Source organism: Salmo trutta, unplaced genomic scaffold (genome assembly GCF_901001165.1).
Source record: "Salmo trutta unplaced genomic scaffold, fSalTru1.1, whole genome shotgun sequence".
Taxonomy (NCBI): Eukaryota; Metazoa; Chordata; class Actinopteri; order Salmoniformes; family Salmonidae; genus Salmo; species Salmo trutta.
Genome location: NW_021823181.1, coordinates 1 through 17,500, shown reverse-complemented (window position 1 = coordinate 17,500; position 17,500 = coordinate 1). Strand labels below are relative to the sequence as shown.

The following is a 17,500-nucleotide window of genomic DNA, read 5'->3' as shown; positions in this document are numbered from 1 at the left end:
TGAGTCCAGGCTGTCGGGCATCTTCAATCTAAGCCTACTAGAGAGAGCGTGTTGCCCTCAGGCTTTGAGGGAAGCAATAGTCATTCCAATACCTAAGAATAGTACTTAAACTACTTCCCATGCTTCTACACCTGCATTGCTACACAGGTGCTTCTACACCTGCATTGCTACACAGGTGCTTCTACACCTGCATTGCTACACAGGTGCTTCTACACCTGCATTGCTACACAGGTGCTTCTACACCTGCATTGCTACACAGGTGCTTCTACACCTGCATTGCTACACAGGTGCTTCTACACCTGCATTGCTACACAGGTGCTTCTACACCTGCATTGCTACACAGGTGCTTCTACACCTGCATTGCTACACAGGTGCTTCTACACCTGCATTGCTACACAGGTGCTTCTACACCTGCATTGCTACACAGGTGCTTCTACACCTGCATTGCTACACAGGTGCTTCTACACCTGCATTGCTACACAGGTGCTTCTACACCTGCATTGCTTGCTGTTTGGGGGTTTTAGGCTGGGTTTCTGTACAGCACTTTGAGACATCAGCTGATGTAAGAAGAAGGGCTTTATCAATACATTTGATTTGATTTTGATTTGATTTGAATAGGAAAGCCCCCTTTACTGGCTCAAATAGCCAACCAATCAGCCTGTTAGCAACCTTTAGCAACACATTGTGCTTGACCAGTTACAATGCTATTTCACAGTAAGCAACTTGACAACAGACTTTCAGCACGCTTATAGGGAAGAACATTCAACAAACACAGCACTTACACAAATGACTGATGATTAGCTGATAAAAAGATTGTGGGGGCTGTTTTGTTAGACTTCAGTGTGCCTTTTGACATTATCGATCATAGTCTGCTGCTGGAATAAGTTGTGTGTTATGGCTTTACACCCCCTGCTATAATGGCTTTACACCCCCTGCTATAATGTGGATAAAGAGTTACCCGTCTAACAGAACACAGAGGCTGTTCTTTAATGGAAGCCTCTCCAACATAATCCAGTTTAGAATCAGGAATTCCCCAGGGCAGCTGTCTAGGCCCCCAGTCTGTCCAGTTTAGAATCAGGAATTCCCCAGGGCAGCTGTCTAGGCACCCAGTCTGTCCAGGTAGAATCAGGAATTCCCCAGGGCAGCTGTCTAGGCACCCAGTCTGTCCAGGTAGAATCAGGAATTCCCCAGGGCAGTTGTCTAGGCCCCCAGTCTGTCCAGGTAGAATCAGGAATTCCCCAGGGCAGCTGTCTAGGCCCCCAGTCTGTCCAGGTAGAATCAGGAATTCCCCAGGGCAGCTGTCTAGGCCCCCAGTCTGTCCTGGTAGAGTCAGGAATTCCCCAGGGCAGCTGTCTAGGCCCCCAGTCTGTCCAGGTAGAATCAGGAATTCCCCAGGGCAGCTGTCTAGGCCCCCAGTCTGTCCAGGGTAGAGTCAGGAATTCCCCAGGGCAGCTGTCTAGGCCCCCAGTCTGTCCAGGTAGAATCAGGAATTCCCCAGGGCAGCTGTCTAGGCCCCCAGTCTGTCCAGGTAGAATCAGGAATTCCCCAGGGCAGCTGTCTAGGCCCCCAGTCTGTCCAGGTAGTCTAGCATTCCCCAGGGCAGCTGTCTAGGCTCCCAGTCTGTCCAGGTAGAATCAAGAATTCCCCAGGGCAGCTGTCTAGGCCCCCAGTCTGTCCAGGTAGAATCAAGAATTCCCCAGGGCAGCTATCTAGGCCCCCAGTCTGTCCTGGTAGAATCAGGAATTCCCCAGGGCAGCTGTCTAGGCCCATTTACATTTTCAATCTTTACTAACAACATGCTTTGATTAAAGCCAGTGTGTTTATGTATTGTGATGACTCAACACTATACACGTTAGCTACCACAGCGTCTGAAATGACTGCAACACTAAACAAAGAACTGCAGTTAGTTTCAGAATGGGTGGCAAGGAATAAGTCAGTCCTAAATATAAAAAAAACAACTAAAAGCATTGTATTTGGGACAAATCATTCACTAAACCCTAAACCTCAACTACGTCTCGTAATGAATAATATGGAAATTGAGCAAGTTGAAGAGACTAAACTGCTTGGAGTTACCCTAGATTGTAAACCCTGGATTGTAAACTGTCATGGCCAAAACATATTGATACAACAGTAACTACGATGAGGAGAAGTCTGTCCATAATAAAGTGCTGCTCTGCCTTCTTAACAACACTATCAACAAGGCAGGTCCTACAGGCCCTAGTTTCTACCTTCTTAACAACACTATCAACAAGGCAGGTCCTACAGGCCCTAGTTTCTACCTTCTTAACAGCACTATCAACAAGGCAGGTTCTACAGGCCCTAGTTTCTACCTTCTTAACAACACTATCAACAAGGCAGGTCCTACAGGCCCTAGTGTCTGCCTTCTTAACAACACTATCAACAAGGCAGGTCCTACAGGCCCTAGTGTCTGCCTTCTTAACAACACTATCAACAAGGCAGGTCCTACAGGCCCTAGTGTCTACCTTCTTAACAACACTATCAACAAGGCAGGTCCTACAGGCCCTAGTTTCTACCTTAACAACACTATCAACAAGGCAGGTCCTACAGGCCCTAGTTTCTACCTTCTTAACAACACTATCAACAAGGCAGGTCCTACAGGCTCTAGTTTCTACCTTCTTAACAACACTATCAACAAGGCAGATCCTACAGGCCCTAGTTTCTACCTTCTTAACAACACTGTCAACAAGGCAGGTCCTACAGGCCCTAGTTTTGTCGCACATGGACTACTGTTCAGTAGTGTGGTCAGGTGCCACAAAGAGGGACTTGGGGAAATTGCATTTGGCTCAGAACAGGGCAGCACGGCTGGCCCTTAAAGTACACAGAGAGCTAACATTAATAATATGCATGTCAATCTCTCCTGGCTCAAAGTGGAGGAGAGATTGACGTCATCATTTCTTGTATTTATGAGAGATGTTGACATGTAGAAAGCACCGAGCTGTCTGTTTTAAACTACTGGCACACAGCTCAGACACCCATGCATACACCACAAGACATGCCACCAGAGGTCTCTTCACAGTCCCCAAGTCCAGAACAGACTATGGGAGGCGCACAGTACTACATAGAGCCATGACTACATGGAACTCTATTCCACATCAGGTAACTCATGAAAGCAGTAAAATTAGATTTAAAAACACAAAAGACCTCCCGAGTAGTGCTTGATTCATCACTACAGACCTGGTTTTGATCCCAGGCTTTGTCACAACCGGCCGTGACCAGGATTCCCATAGGGAGGCGCACAATTGGCTCAGCGTTGTCCGGGGTTAGGTTGAGGTTTTGGCCGAGGGGGCTTTACTTGGCAACATCGCGCTCTGATGTTCCCTGGGGGGTTTTTCCGGCATTGCAAAATGGCTTTTATATCAAGGCCTGTCAAACACAGTTCCCTGCTTAGTTGGACACTTGAAAGATAGGACTGATCAGTTGTCACAAAAAGATGAGCTCTTTTAAGAAAAAGGTAGGAAGGAAGTAAAATGTGAATCGGTGATTCCTAACTTTTTTTTTCGATCGGGTTTTTCTGACCAACGCATGCTACTATTTGGATCAGTTTTGGCGGGTCCACTTACCCGATGCAGTCGTATCTTCCACATTAGAATCAGTGAAGAGTTTTCCATCCCTATTTAGAAGGCAATCATATCCCTTGTTGTCATTGATTTGTGTAGCCAGAGTCGGATTGAGGTAGTGACTCAGAATTAGTCTCAGAAGAATATTTCTGAAACGTAATCCCTGAATTGAGAGGAAGGTGGAGGAAGGTGGTATGGAGGAAGATGGAGGTATGGGTAGACTCTGTAACAGTACAGGGGTACTGAGACGGAGCATGGAGGAAGGTGGAGGTATGGGTAGACTCTGTAACAGAATCCCTGTATTGAGACGGAGCATGGAGGAAGGTGGAGGTATGGGTAGACTCTGTAACAGTACAGGGGTACTGAGACTGAGCATGGAGGAAGGTGGAGGTATGGGTAGACTCTGTAACAGAATCCCTGTATTGAGACTGAGCATGGAGGAAGGTGGAGGAATGGGTAGATTGCTGTGTCATCGTGGATCTAGAAACAGCTCTCTTTGGATTCCCAGTAGATTGACTAGCAATAAAAGAGCCACAGGCATGAAGAAGGGAGAGATGAGAAAGGGGGAGGGATCCTATGAACAGGCTAATACCGAGGAGAGACACCTGAATATGAAACAGTACCTTTCCCTGTCACTATCTCTAGTGTTGTTGTTAACATGGAGTAGTAGCTATCCTATCTCTAGTGTTGTTGTTAACATGGAGTAGTAGCTATCCTATCTCTAGTGTTGTTGTTAACATAGAGTAGTAGCTATCCTATCTCTAGCGTTGTTGTTAACATGGAGTAGTAGCTATCCTATCTCCAGTGTTGTTGTTAACATGGAGTAGTATCTATCCTATCTCTAGTGTTATTGTTAACATGGAGTAGTAGCTATCCTATCTCTAGTGTGGTTGTTAACATGGAGTAGTAGCTATCCTAGCTCTAGTGTGGTTGTTAACATGGAGTAGTAGCTATCCTATCTCTAGTGTTGTTGTTAACATGGAGTAGTAGCTATCCTATCGCTAGTGTTGTTGTTAAGATGGAGTAGTAGCTATCCTATCTCTAGTGTGGTTGTTAACATGGAGTAGTAGCTATCCTATCTCTTGTGTGGTTGTTAACATGGAGTAGTAGCTATCCTATCTATATTGTGGTTGTTAACATGGAGTAGTAGCTATCCTATCTCTAGTGTTGTTGTTTGTCTCTAGCATGGAGTAGTAGCTATCCTATCTCTAGTGTTGTTGTTAACATGGAGTAGTAGCTATCCTATCTCTAGTGTTGTTGTTAACATGGAGTAGTAGCTATCCTATCTCTAGTGTTGTTGTTAACATGGAGTAGTAGCTATCTAATCTATAGTGTTGTTGTTAACGTGGAGTAGTAGCTATCCTATCTCTAGTGTTGTTGTTAACGTGGAGTAGTAGCTATCCTAGCTCTAGTGTTGTTGTTAACATGGAGTAGTAGCTATCCTATCTCTAGTGTTGTTGTTAACATGGAGTAGTAGCTATCCTATCTCTAGTGTTGTTGTTAACATGGAGTAGTAGCTATCCTATCTCTAGTGTTGTTGTTAACATGGAGTAGTAGCTATCCTATCTATAGTGTGGTTGTTAACATGGAGTAGTAGCTATCCTATCTCTTGTGTGGTTGTTAACATGGAGTAGTAGCTATCCTATCTATAGTGTGGTTGTTAACATGGAGTAGAGCTATCCTATCTATAGTGTTGTTGTTAACATGGAGTAGTAGCTATCCTATCTCTAGTGTTGTTGTTAACATGGAGTAGAGCTATCCTATCTATAGTGTTGTTGTTAACGTGGAGTAGTAGCTATCCTATCTCTAGTGTTGTTGTTAACATGGAGTAGTAGCTATCCTATCTCTAGTGTGGTTGTTAACATGGAGTAGTAGCTATCCTATCTATAGTGTTGTTGTTAGTCTCTAACATGGAGTAGTAATCAGACTAATACCTAGGAGCTGCCCAGTGGATGATCCTATGAACCAGACTAATGAGCTGCCCAACGGATGATCCTATGAACCAGACTAAGCCTGGTCCGTGTGACCACTGACCCAACCGGCAGCCAGTTCAGCTCCTGAAACTGTCTCCTACCAATATGAGTATGTTGGCTCCGATTCAACACCACCCTAATCAGCTTGTTCTGGGCTTTCTGGAGCTGTTTACTAGATGTGTTAAGGGAGGGGGTACCCAGGTGGTAAAATGAAATGCATTAGTCACGATGCTGAGTCCCCGGCTTCAAAGGGTTTATCTCACATTAATGAGTCAATGTGCTAAAATATACAGTACATGGCATCTTGTGTTCTTCATGCACTAATGAAGAAACCTGCACACTGCTCTGGATAGTACCACTGCTCTGGATAGTACCACTGCTCTGGATAGTACCACTGCTCTGCTCTGGATAGTATCACTGCTCTGGATAGTATCACTGCTCTGGATAGTACCACTGCTCTGGATAGAATCACTGCTCTGGATAGTATCACTGCTCTGGATAGTACCACTTCTCTGGATAGTACCACTGCTCTGGATAGTACCACTGCTCTGGATAGTACCACTGCTCTGGATAGAATCACTGCTCTGGATAGTATCACTGTTAGTATCACTGCTCTGGATAGTATCACTGCTCTGGATAGTACCACTGCTCTGGATAGTACCACTGCTCTGGATAGTACCACTGCTCTGGATAGTACCACTGCTCTGGATAGTACCACTGCTCTGGATAGTACCACTGCTCTGGATAGTATCACTGCTCTGGATAGTACCACTGCTCTGGATAGTACCACTGCTCTGCTCTGGATAGTATCACTGCTCTGGATAGTATCACTGCTCTGGATAGTATCACTGCTCTGGATAGTATCACTGCTCTGGATAGTACCACTGCTCTGGATAGTATCACTGCTCTGGATAGTATCACTGCTCTGGATAGTACCACTGCTCTGGATAGCTGCTTGGATAGTAATCACTGCTCTGGATAGTACCACTGCTCTGGATAGTACCACTGCTCTGGATAGTATCACTGCTCTGGATAGTACCAATGCTCTGGACAGTATCACTGCTCTGGATAGTACCACTGTTAGTATCACTGCTCTGGATAGTATCACTGCTCTGGATAGTATCACTGCTCTGGATAGTATCACTGCTCTGGATAGTATCACTGCTCTGGATAGTACCTCTGCTCTGGATAGAATCACTGCTCTGGATAGTATCACTGCTCTGGATAGTACCACTGTTAGTATCACTGCTCTGCTCTGGATAGTACCACTGTTAGTATCACTTCTCTGCTCTGGATAGTACCGCTGCTCTGGATAGTACCACTGCTCTGGATAGTACCACTGCTCTGGATAGTACCACTGCTCTGGATAGTATCACTGCTCTGGATAGTATCACTGCTCTGGTCACTGCTCTGGATAGTATCACTGCTCTGGATAGTATCACTGCTCTGGATAGTATCACTGCTCTGGATAGTATCACTGTTAGTATCACTGCTCTGGATAGTATCACTGCTCTGGATAGTATCACTGCTCTGGATAGTACCACTGCTCTGGATAGTACCACTGCTCTGGATAGTATCACTGCTCTGGTCACTGCTCTGGATAGTATCACTGCTCTGGATAGTATCACTGCTCTGGATAGTATCACTGCTCTGGATAGTATCACTGCTCTGGATAGTACCACTGCTCTGGATAGTACCACTACTCTGCTCTGGATAGTATCACTGCTCTGGATAGTATCACTGCTCTGGATAGTACCACTGCTCTGGATAGTATCACTGCTCTAGATAGTATCACTGCTCTGGATAGTATCACTGCTCTGGATAGTACCACTGCTCTGGATAGTATCACTGCTCTGGATAGTATCACTGCTCTGGATAGTATCACTGCTCTGGATAGTATCACTGCTCTGGTCACTGCTCTGGATAGTACCACTGCTCTGGATAGTATCACTGCTCTGGATAGTATCACTGCTCTGGATAGTACCACTGCTCTGGATAGTACCACTGCTCTGGATAGTACCACTGCTCTGGATAGTACCACTGCTCTGGATAGTATCACTGCTCTGGATAGTACCACTGCTCTGGTCACTGCTCTGGATAGTACCACTGCTCTGGTCACTGCTCTGGATAGTACCACTGCTCTGGTCACTGCTCTGGATAGTACCACTGCACTGGATAGTATCACTACTCTGCATAGTACCACTGCTCTGGATAGTACCACTGCTCTGGATAGTATCACTACTCTGGATAGTACCACTGCTCTGGACACTGTTCTGGATAGTATCACTGCTCTGGACACTGCTCTGGATAGTATCACTGCTCTGGATAGTATCACTACTCTGGATAGTATCACTGCTCTGGATAGTATCACTGCTCTGGATAGTATCACTACTCTGGATAGTATCACTGCTCTGGATAGTATCACTACTCTAGATAGTATCACTGCTCTGGATAGTATCACTGCTCTGGATAGTACCACTGCTCTGGATAGTATCACTACTCTGGATAGTACCACTGCTCTGGACACTGCTCTGGATAGTATCACTGCTCTGGATAGTACCACTGCTCTGGATAGTATCACTGCTCTGGACACTGCTCTGGATAGTATCACTGCTCTGGACACTGCTCTGGATAGTATCACTGCTCTGGATAGTACCACTGCTCTGGATAGTACCACTGCTCTGGATAGTATCACTGCTCTGCTCTGGATAGTATCACTACTCTGGATAGTATCACTGCTCTGGATAGTATCACTGCTCTGGATAGTATCACTGCTCTGGATAGTACCACTACTCTGGATAGTACCACTGCTCTGGATAGTATCACTGCTCTGGATAGTACCACTGCTCTGGATAGTACCACTGCTCTGGATAGTACCACTGCTCTTGATAGTATCACTGCTCTGGATAGTATCGCTGCTCTGGATAGTATCGCTGCTCTGGATAGTACCACTGCTCTGGATAGTACCACTGCTCTGGATAGTATCACTGCTCTGGATAGTATCACTGCTCTGGATAGTACCACTGCTCTGGATAGTATCACTACTCTGGATAGTACCACTGCTCTGGACACTGCTCTGGATAGTATCACTGCTCTGGACACTGCTCTGGATAGTATCACTGCTCTGGATAGTATCACTACTCTGGATAGTATCACTGCTCTGGATAGTATCACTGCTCTGGATAGTACCACTGCTCTGGATAGTATCACTACTCTGGATAGTACCACTGCTCTGGACACTGCTCTGGATAGTATCACTGCTCTGGATAGTACCACTGCTCTGGATAGTATCACTGCCCTGGACACTGCTCTGGATAGTATCACTGCTCTGGACACTGCTCTGGATAGTATCACTGCTCTGGATAGTACCACTGCTCTGGATAGTATCACTGCTCTGGATAGTACCACTGCTCTGGATAGTACCACTGCTCTGGATAGTATCACTGCTCTGCTCTGGATAGTATCACTGCTCTGGATAGTATCACTGCTCTGGATAGTACCACTACTCTGGATAGTACCACTGCTCTGGATAGTATCACTGCTCTGGATAGTATCACTGCTCTGGATAGTACCACTGCTCTGGATAGTACCACTGCTCTGGATAGTATCACTGCTCTGGATAGTATCACTGCTCTGGATAGTATCACTGCTCTGGATAGTATCACTGCTCTGGATAGTATCACTGCTCTGGATAGTATCACTGCTCTGTTGTTATTGTTGATGTTTTTGTTGATGTTGTGGTTGAATATGTTATTGTTGATGTTATTGTTGATGATGTTGTTTGTTATTGTTGATGTTGTTGTTATTGTTGTTGTTGATGTTATTGTTGATGATGTTGTTGTTATAGTTGAATATGTTGTTGTTGTTGTGTTACAGTAGAGGCACTCCACCTTGGCACTCTGATGGCGGCCCACGGCTACTTCTTCCCCATCTCAGACCATGTGCTCACACTGAAGGACGATGGAACCTTCTACAGGTTTCAGGTACTAAGATAAGATCCCCCTTCTACAGGTTTCAGGTACTAAGATAAGATCCCCTTCTACAGGTTTCAGGTACTAAGATAAGATCCCCCTTCTACAGGTTTCAGGTACTAAGATAAGATCCCCCTTCTACACATTTCAGGTACTAAGATAAGATCCCCCTTCTACAGGTTTCAGGTACTAAGATAAGATCCCCTTTTACAGGTTTCAGGTACTAAGGTAAGATCCCCCTTCTACAGGTTTCAGGTACTAAGATAAGATCAAATCAAAATCAAATCAAATCAAATTTATTTATATAGCCCTTCGTACATCAGCTGAAATCTCAAAGTGCTGTACAGAAACCCAGCCTAAAACCCCAAACAGCAAGCAATGCATGTGAAAGAAGCACGGTGGCTGGGAAAAACTCCCTAGGAAAAACTCCTGAGAAAGGCCAAAAACCTAGGAAGAAACCTAGAGAGGAACCAGGCTATGAGGGGTGGCCAGTCCTCTTCTGGCTGTGCCGGGTGGATATTATAACAGAACATAGTCAAGATGTTAAAATGTTCGTAAATGACCAGCATGGTCAAATAATAATAATCATAGTAATTGTCGAGGGTGCAACAAGCACGTCCGGTGAACAGGTCAGGGTTCCGTAGCCGCAGGCAGAACAGTTGAAACTGGAGCAGCAGCATGGCCAGGTGGACTGGGGACAGCAAGGAGTCATCATGCCAGGTAGTCCTAGGGCTCAGGTCCTCCGAGAGAAAGAAAGAAAGAAAGAAAGAAAGAGAGAATTAGAGAGAGCATATTTACATTCACACAGGACACCGGATAAGACAAGAGAATACTCCAGATGTAACAGACTGACCCTAGCCCCCCGACACATAAACTACTGCAGCATAAATACTGGAGGCTGAGACAGGAGGGATCAGAAGACACTGTGGCCCCATCCGATGATACCCCCGGACAGGGCCAAACAGGCAGGATATAACCCCACCCACTTTGCCAAAGCACAGCCCCCCACACCACTAGAGGGATATCTACAACCACCAACTTACCGTCCGAAGACAAGGCCGAGTATAGCCCACAAAGATGTCCGCCACGGCACAACCCAAGGGGGGGGCGCCAACCCAGACAGGAAGACCACGTCAGTGGCTCAACCTACTCAAGTGACGCACCCCTCCCATGGACGGCATGGAAGAACACCAGTAAGTCAGTGACTCAGCCCCTGTAAAAGGGTTAGAGGCAGAGAATCCCAGTGGGAAGAGGGGAACCGACAAGGCAGAGACAGCAAGGGCGGTTCGTTGCTCCAGCCTTTCCGTTCACCTTCACACTCCTGGGCCAGACTATACTTAATCATAGGACCTACTGAAGAGATAAGTCTTCAGTAAAGACTTAAAGGTTGAGACTGAGTCTGCGTCTCTCACATGGGTAGGCAGACCATTCCATAAAAATGGAGCTCTATAGGAGAAAGCCCTACCTCCAGCCGTTTGCTTAGAAATTCTAGGGACAATTAGGAGGCCTGCGTCTTGTGACCGTAGCGTACGTGTAGGTATGTACGGCAGGACCAAATCGGAAAGATAGGTAGGAGCAAGCCCATGTAATGCTTTGTAGGTTAGCAGTAAAACCTTGAAATCAGCCCTTGCCTTAACAGGAAGCCAGTGTAGGGAAGCTAGCACTGGAGTAATATGATCAAATTTTTTGGTTCTAGTCAGGATTCTAGCAGCCGTATTTAGCACTAACTGAAGTTTGTTTAGTGCTTTATCCGGGTAGCCGGAAAGTAGAGCATTGCAGTAGTCGAGCCTAGAAGTAACAAAAGCATGGATTAATTTTTCTGCGTCATTTTTGGACAGAAAGTTTCTGATTTTTGCAATGTTTCGTAGATGGAAAAAAGCTGTCCTTGAAGCAGTCTTGATATGTTCTTCAAAAGAGAGATCAGGGTCCAGAGTAACGCCGAGGTCCTTCACAGTTTTATTTGAGACGACTGTACAACCATCCAGATTAATTGTCAGATTCAACAGAAGATCTCTTTGTTTCTTGGGACCTAGGACAAGCATCTCTGTTTTGTCCGAGTTTAAAAGTAGAAAATTTGCAGCCATCCACTTCCTTATGTCTGAAACACAGGCTTCTAGCGAGAGCAATTTTGGGGCTTCACCATGTTTCATTGAAATGTACAGCTGTGTGTCGTCCGCATAGCAGTGAAATTTAACATTATGTTTTCGAATGACATCCCCAAGAGGTAAAATATATAGTGAAAACAATAGTGGTCCTAGAACGGAACCTTGAGGAACACCGAAATTTACAATTGATTTGTCAGAGGACGAACCATTCACAGAGACAAACTGATATCTTTCCGACAGATAAGATCTAAACCAGGCCAGAACTTGTCCATGTAGACCAATTTGGGTTTCCAATCTCTCCAAAAGAATGTGGTGATCGATGGTATCAAAAGCGGCACTAAGATCTAGGAGCATGAGGACAGATGCAGAGCCTCGGTCTGACGTCATTAAAAGGTCATTTACCACCTTCACAAGTGCAGTCTCAGTGCTATGATGGGGTCTAAAACCAGACTGAAGCGTTTCGTATACATTGTTTGTCTTCAGGAAGGCAGTGAGTTGCTGCGCAACAACTTTTTCTAAAATTTTTGAGAGGAATGGAAGATTCGATATAGGCCGATAGTTTTTTATAATTTCTGGGTCAAGATTCGGCTTTTTCAAGAGAGGCTTTATTACTGCCACTTTTAGTGAGCTTGGTACACATCCGGTGGATAGAGAGCCGTTTATTATGTTCAACATAGGAGGGCCAAGCACAGGAAGCAGCTCTTTCAGTAGTTTAGTTGGAATAGGGTCCAGTATGCAGCTTGAGGGTTTGGAGGCCATGATTATTTTCATCATTGTGTCAAGAGATATAGTACTAAAACACTTTAGTATCTCCCTTGAGCCAAGGTCCTGGCAGAGTTGTGCAGACTCTGGACAATGAAGCCCTGGAGGAATACCCAGATTTAAAGAGGAGTCCGTAATTTGCTTTCTAATGATCATGATCTTTTCCTCAAAAAAGTTCATAAATTTATTACTGCTGAAGTGAAAGCCATCCTCCATTTGCGAATGCTGCTTTTTAGTTAGCTTTGCGACAGTGTCAAAAAGAAATTTCGGATTGTTCTTATTTTCCTCAATTAAGTTGGAAAAATAGGATGATCGTGCAGCAGTGAGGGCTCTTCGATACTGCACGGTACTGTCTTTCCAAGCTAGTCGGAAGACTTCCAGTTTAGTGTGGCGCCATTTCCGTTCCAATTTTCTGGAAGCTTGCTTCAGAGCTCGTGTATTTTCTGTATACCAGGGAGCTAGTTTCTTATGACAGATGTTTTTAATTTTTAGGGGTGCAACTGCATCTAGGGTATTGCGCAAGGTTGAATTGAGTTCCTCGGTTAGGTGGTTAACTGATTCTTGTCCTCTGACGTCCTTGGGTAGGCAGAGGGAGTCTGGAAGGGCATCAAGGAATCTTTGGGTTGTCTGAGAATTTATAGCACGACTTTTAATCTTCCTTGGTTGGGGTCTGAGCAGATTATTTGTTGCAATTGTAAACGCAATAAAATGGTGGTCCGATAATCCAGGATTATGAGGAAAAACATTAAGATCCACAACATTTATTCCATGGGACAAAACTAGGTCCAGAGTATGACTGTGGCAGTGAGTAGGTCCAGAAACATGTTGGACAAAACCCACTGAGTCGATGATGGCTCCGAAAGCCTTTTGGAGTGGGTCTGTGGACTTTTCCATGTGAATGTTAAAGTCACCAAAAATTAGAATATTATCTGCTATGACTACAAGATCCGATAGGAATTCAGGGAACTCAGTAAGGAACACTGCATATGGCCCAGGAGGCCTGTAAACAGTAGCTATAAAAAGTGATTGAGTAGGCTGCATAGATTTCATGACTAGAAGCTCAAAAGACGAAAACGTCATTGTTTTTTTTTTTGTAAATTGAAATTTGCTATCGTAAATGTTAGCAACACCTCCGCCTTTGCCGGATGCACGGGGGGTTTGGTCACTAGTGTAACCAGGGGGTGAGGCCTCATTTAACACAGTAAATTCATCAGGCTTAAGCCATGTTTCAGTCAGGCCAATCACATCAAGATTATGATCAGTGATTAGTTCATTGACTATAACTGCCTTGGAAGTGAGGGATCTAACATTAAGTAACCCAATTTTGAGATGTGAAGTATCACAATCTCTTTCAATAATGGCAGGAATGGAGGAGGTCTTTATACTAGTAAGATTACTGAAGCGAACACCGCCATTTTTAATTTTGCCCAACCAAGATCGAGGCACAGACACGGTCTCAATGGGGAAAGCTGAGCTGACTACGCTAACTGTGCTAGTGGCAGACTCCACTAAGCTGGCAGGCTGGCTAACAGCCTGTTGCCTGGCCTGCACCCTATTTCATTGTGGAGCTAGAGGAGTTAGAGCCCTGTCTATGTTCGTAGATAAGATGAGAGCACCCCTCCAGCTAGGATGGAGTCCGTCACTCCTCAGCAGGCCAGCTTGGTCCTGTTTGTGGGTGAATCCCAGAAAGAGGGCCAGTTATCTACAAATTCTATCTTTTGGGAGGGGCAGAAAACAGTTTTCATCCAGCGATTGAGTTGTGAGACTCTGCTGTAGAGCTCATCACTCCCCCTAACTGGGAGGGGGCCAGAGACAATTACTCGATGCCGACACATCTTTCTAGCTGATTTACACGCTGAAGCTATATTGCGCTTAAGATCCCCCTTCTACAGGTTTCAGGTACTAAGTTAAGATAAGATCTGCCTTCTACAGGTTTCAGGTACTAAGATAAGACCCCCCTTCTACAGGTTTCAGGTACTAAGATAAGATCCCCTTCTACAGGTTTCAGGTACTAAGATAAGATCCCCCTTCTACAGGTTTCAGGTACTAAGATAAGATCCCCCTTCTACAGGTTTCAGGTACTAAGATAAGATCCCCTTCTACAGGTTTCAGGTACTAAGATAAGATCCCCCTTCTACAGGTTTCAGGTACTAAGATAAGATCCCCTTCTACAGGTTTCAGGTACTAAGATAAGATCCCCTTCTACAGGTTTCAGGTACTAAGATAAGATCCCCCTTCTACAGGTTTCAGGTACTAAGATAAGATCCCCTTCTACAGGTTTCAGGTACTAAGATAAGATCCCCTTCTACAGGTTTCAGGTACTAAGATAAGATCCCCTTCTACAGGTTTCAGGTACTAAGATAAGATCTCCCTTCTACAGGTTTCAGGTACTAAGATAAGATCCCCTTCTACAGGTTTCAGGTACTAAGATAAGATAAGATCCCCTTCTACAGGTTTCAGGTACTAAGATAAGATCCCCCTTCTACAGGTTTCAGGTACTAAGATAAGATCCCCTTCTACAGGTTCAGGTACTAAGATAAGATCCCCCTTCTACAGGTTCAGGTACTAAGATAAGATCCCCCTTCTACAGGTTCAGGTACTAAGATAAGATCCCCTTCTACAGGTTTCAGGTACTAAGATAAGATCCCCCTTCTACAGGTTTCAGGTACTAAGATAAGACCCCCCTTCTACAGGTTTTAGGTACTAAGATAAGATCCCCTACTGTAGTAATTGAACCAGTCAAAACCCTCATCTACTAACACAACACAATCCCAGTAGACGTAGAGAGAGAAGAAACATTCAGTACTGTACAAAGCAAATATCCCTTCAGTTCATCTAATGTTATCTAAATACCTGAAACAGCAGTATTCTATTAATATTGCCAAGTAATACTTTGATAGGGTGATGCATCCGGTATAAACTATAGGTAATGTTTAGAGATCAGGTATAAACTATAGGTAATGTTTAGAGATCAGGTATTAACTATAGGTAATGTTTACAGATCAGTTCTAAACTATAGCTAATGTTTAGACCATCAGGTATACCTATAGGTAATGTTTACAGATCAGGTATAAACTATAGGTAATGTTTAGAGATCAGGTATAAACTATAGGTAATGTTTACAGATCAGTTATAAACAATAGCTAATGTTTACAGATCAGGTATAAACTATAGGTAATGTTTACAGATCATATTAAAAGAAAGTCCTTCATTCATGGGTGATCTTGAAAATAACATGATCTGAAATAAATATCCTGAATGTTCTACTGTAGAAACTACAGTAATCTGGTTAAATATCTTGAATGTTCTACTATAGAAACAACAGTAATCTGGTTAAATATCCTGAATGTTCCACTGTAGAAACAACAGTAATCTGGTTAAATATCCTATAGAAACAACAGTAATCTGGTTAAATATCTTATAGAAACAACAGTAATCTGGTTAAATATCCTATAGAAACAACAGTAATCTGGTTAAATATCCTGAATGTTCCACTGTAGAAACAACAGTAATCTGGTTAAAATATCCTGAATGTTCTACTATAGAAACAACAGTAATCTGGTTAAATATCCTGAATGTTCCACTGTAGAAACAACAGTAATCTGGTTAAATATCCTGAATGTTCTACTATAGAAACAACAGTAATATGGTTAAATATCCTGAACGTTCTACTATAGAAACAACCGTAATCTGGTTAAATATCCTGAATGTTCTACTATAGGAACAACAGTAATCTGGTTAAATATCCTGAACGTTCTACTATAGAAACAAAAGTAATCTGGTTAAATATCCTGAATGTTCTACTATAGAAACAACCGTAATCTGGTTAAATATCCTGAATGTTCCACTGTAGAAACAACAGTAATCTGGTTAAATATCCTATAGAAACAACAGTAATCTGGTTAAATATCCTATAGAAACAACAGTAATCTGGTTAAATATCCTATAGAAACAACAGTAATCTGGTTAAAATATCCTGAATGTTCTACTATAGAAACAACCGTAATCTGGTTAAATATCCTGAATGTTCCACTGTAGAAACAACAGTAATCTGGTTAAATATCCTATAGAAACAACAGTAATCTGGTTAAATATCCTATAGAAACAACAGTAATCTGGTTAAATATCCTATAGAAACAACAGTAATCTGGTTAAAATATCCTGAATGTTCTACTATAGAAACAACAGTAATCTGGTTAAATATCCTGAATGTTCCACTGTAGAAACAACAGTAATCTGGTTAAATATCCTGAATGTTCTACTATAGAAACAACGGTAATCTGGTTAAATATCCTGAACGTTCTACTATAGAAACAACCGTAATCTGGTTAAATATCCTGAATGTTCCACTGTAGAAACAACAGTAATCTGGTTAAATATCCTGAATGTTCTACTATAGAAACAACAGTAATATGGTTAAATATCCTGACGTTCTACTATAGAAACAACCGTAATCTGGTTAAATATCCTGAATGTTCTACTATAGAAACAACCGTAATCTGGTTAAATATCCTGAATGTTCCACTGTAGAAACAACAGTAATCTGGTTAAATATCCTATAGAAACAACAGTAATCTGGTTAAATATCCTATAGAAACAACAGTAATCTGGTTAAAATATCCTGAATGTTCTACTATAGAAACAACAGTAATCTGGTTAAATATCCTATAGAAACAACAGTAATCTGGTTAAAATATCCTGAATGTTCTACTATAGAAACAACAGTAATCTGGTTAAATATCCTGAATGTTCCACTGTAGAAACAACAGTAATCTGGTTAAATATCCTGAATGTTCTACTATAGAAACAACGGTAATCTGGTTAAATATCCTGAACGTTCTACTATAGAAACAACGGTAATCTGGTTAAATATCCTGAACGTTCTACTATAGAAACAACAGCTAGTATCCCAGCCAAGCGGTTGTCTCTAGTGTCTGACTGATTCTCTCTCTCTCTCTCTCGCTCTCTCTCCTCTCCCTCTCTCCTCTCTCTCTCTCTCTCTCTCCTCTCTCTCTCCTCTCTCTCTCTCTCTCTCCTCTCTCTCTCTCTCTCTCTCTCTCTCTCTCTCCTCTCTCTCTCTCTCCTCTCCTCTCCATCTCTCTCCTCTCTCT

General features: G+C 43.4%; 1 protein-coding gene across 1 annotated transcript in view; it reads left to right on the top strand.

The window, feature by feature from the left end:
* The window catches only part of LOC115189526 (regulator of G-protein signaling 7-like), a 25,571-nt gene extending 15,868 nt beyond the window's left edge, over nt 1-9,703 (top strand). The window contains exon 3 of the mRNA XM_029748142.1: nt 9,428-9,703. Coding sequence (XP_029604002.1) covers nt 9,428-9,546 — 119 coding nt within the window. The 3' untranslated portion in view covers nt 9,547-9,703. The remainder of the gene's footprint in view (nt 1-9,427) is intronic.
* Nucleotides 9,704-17,500: the final 7,797 nt, after the last annotated feature.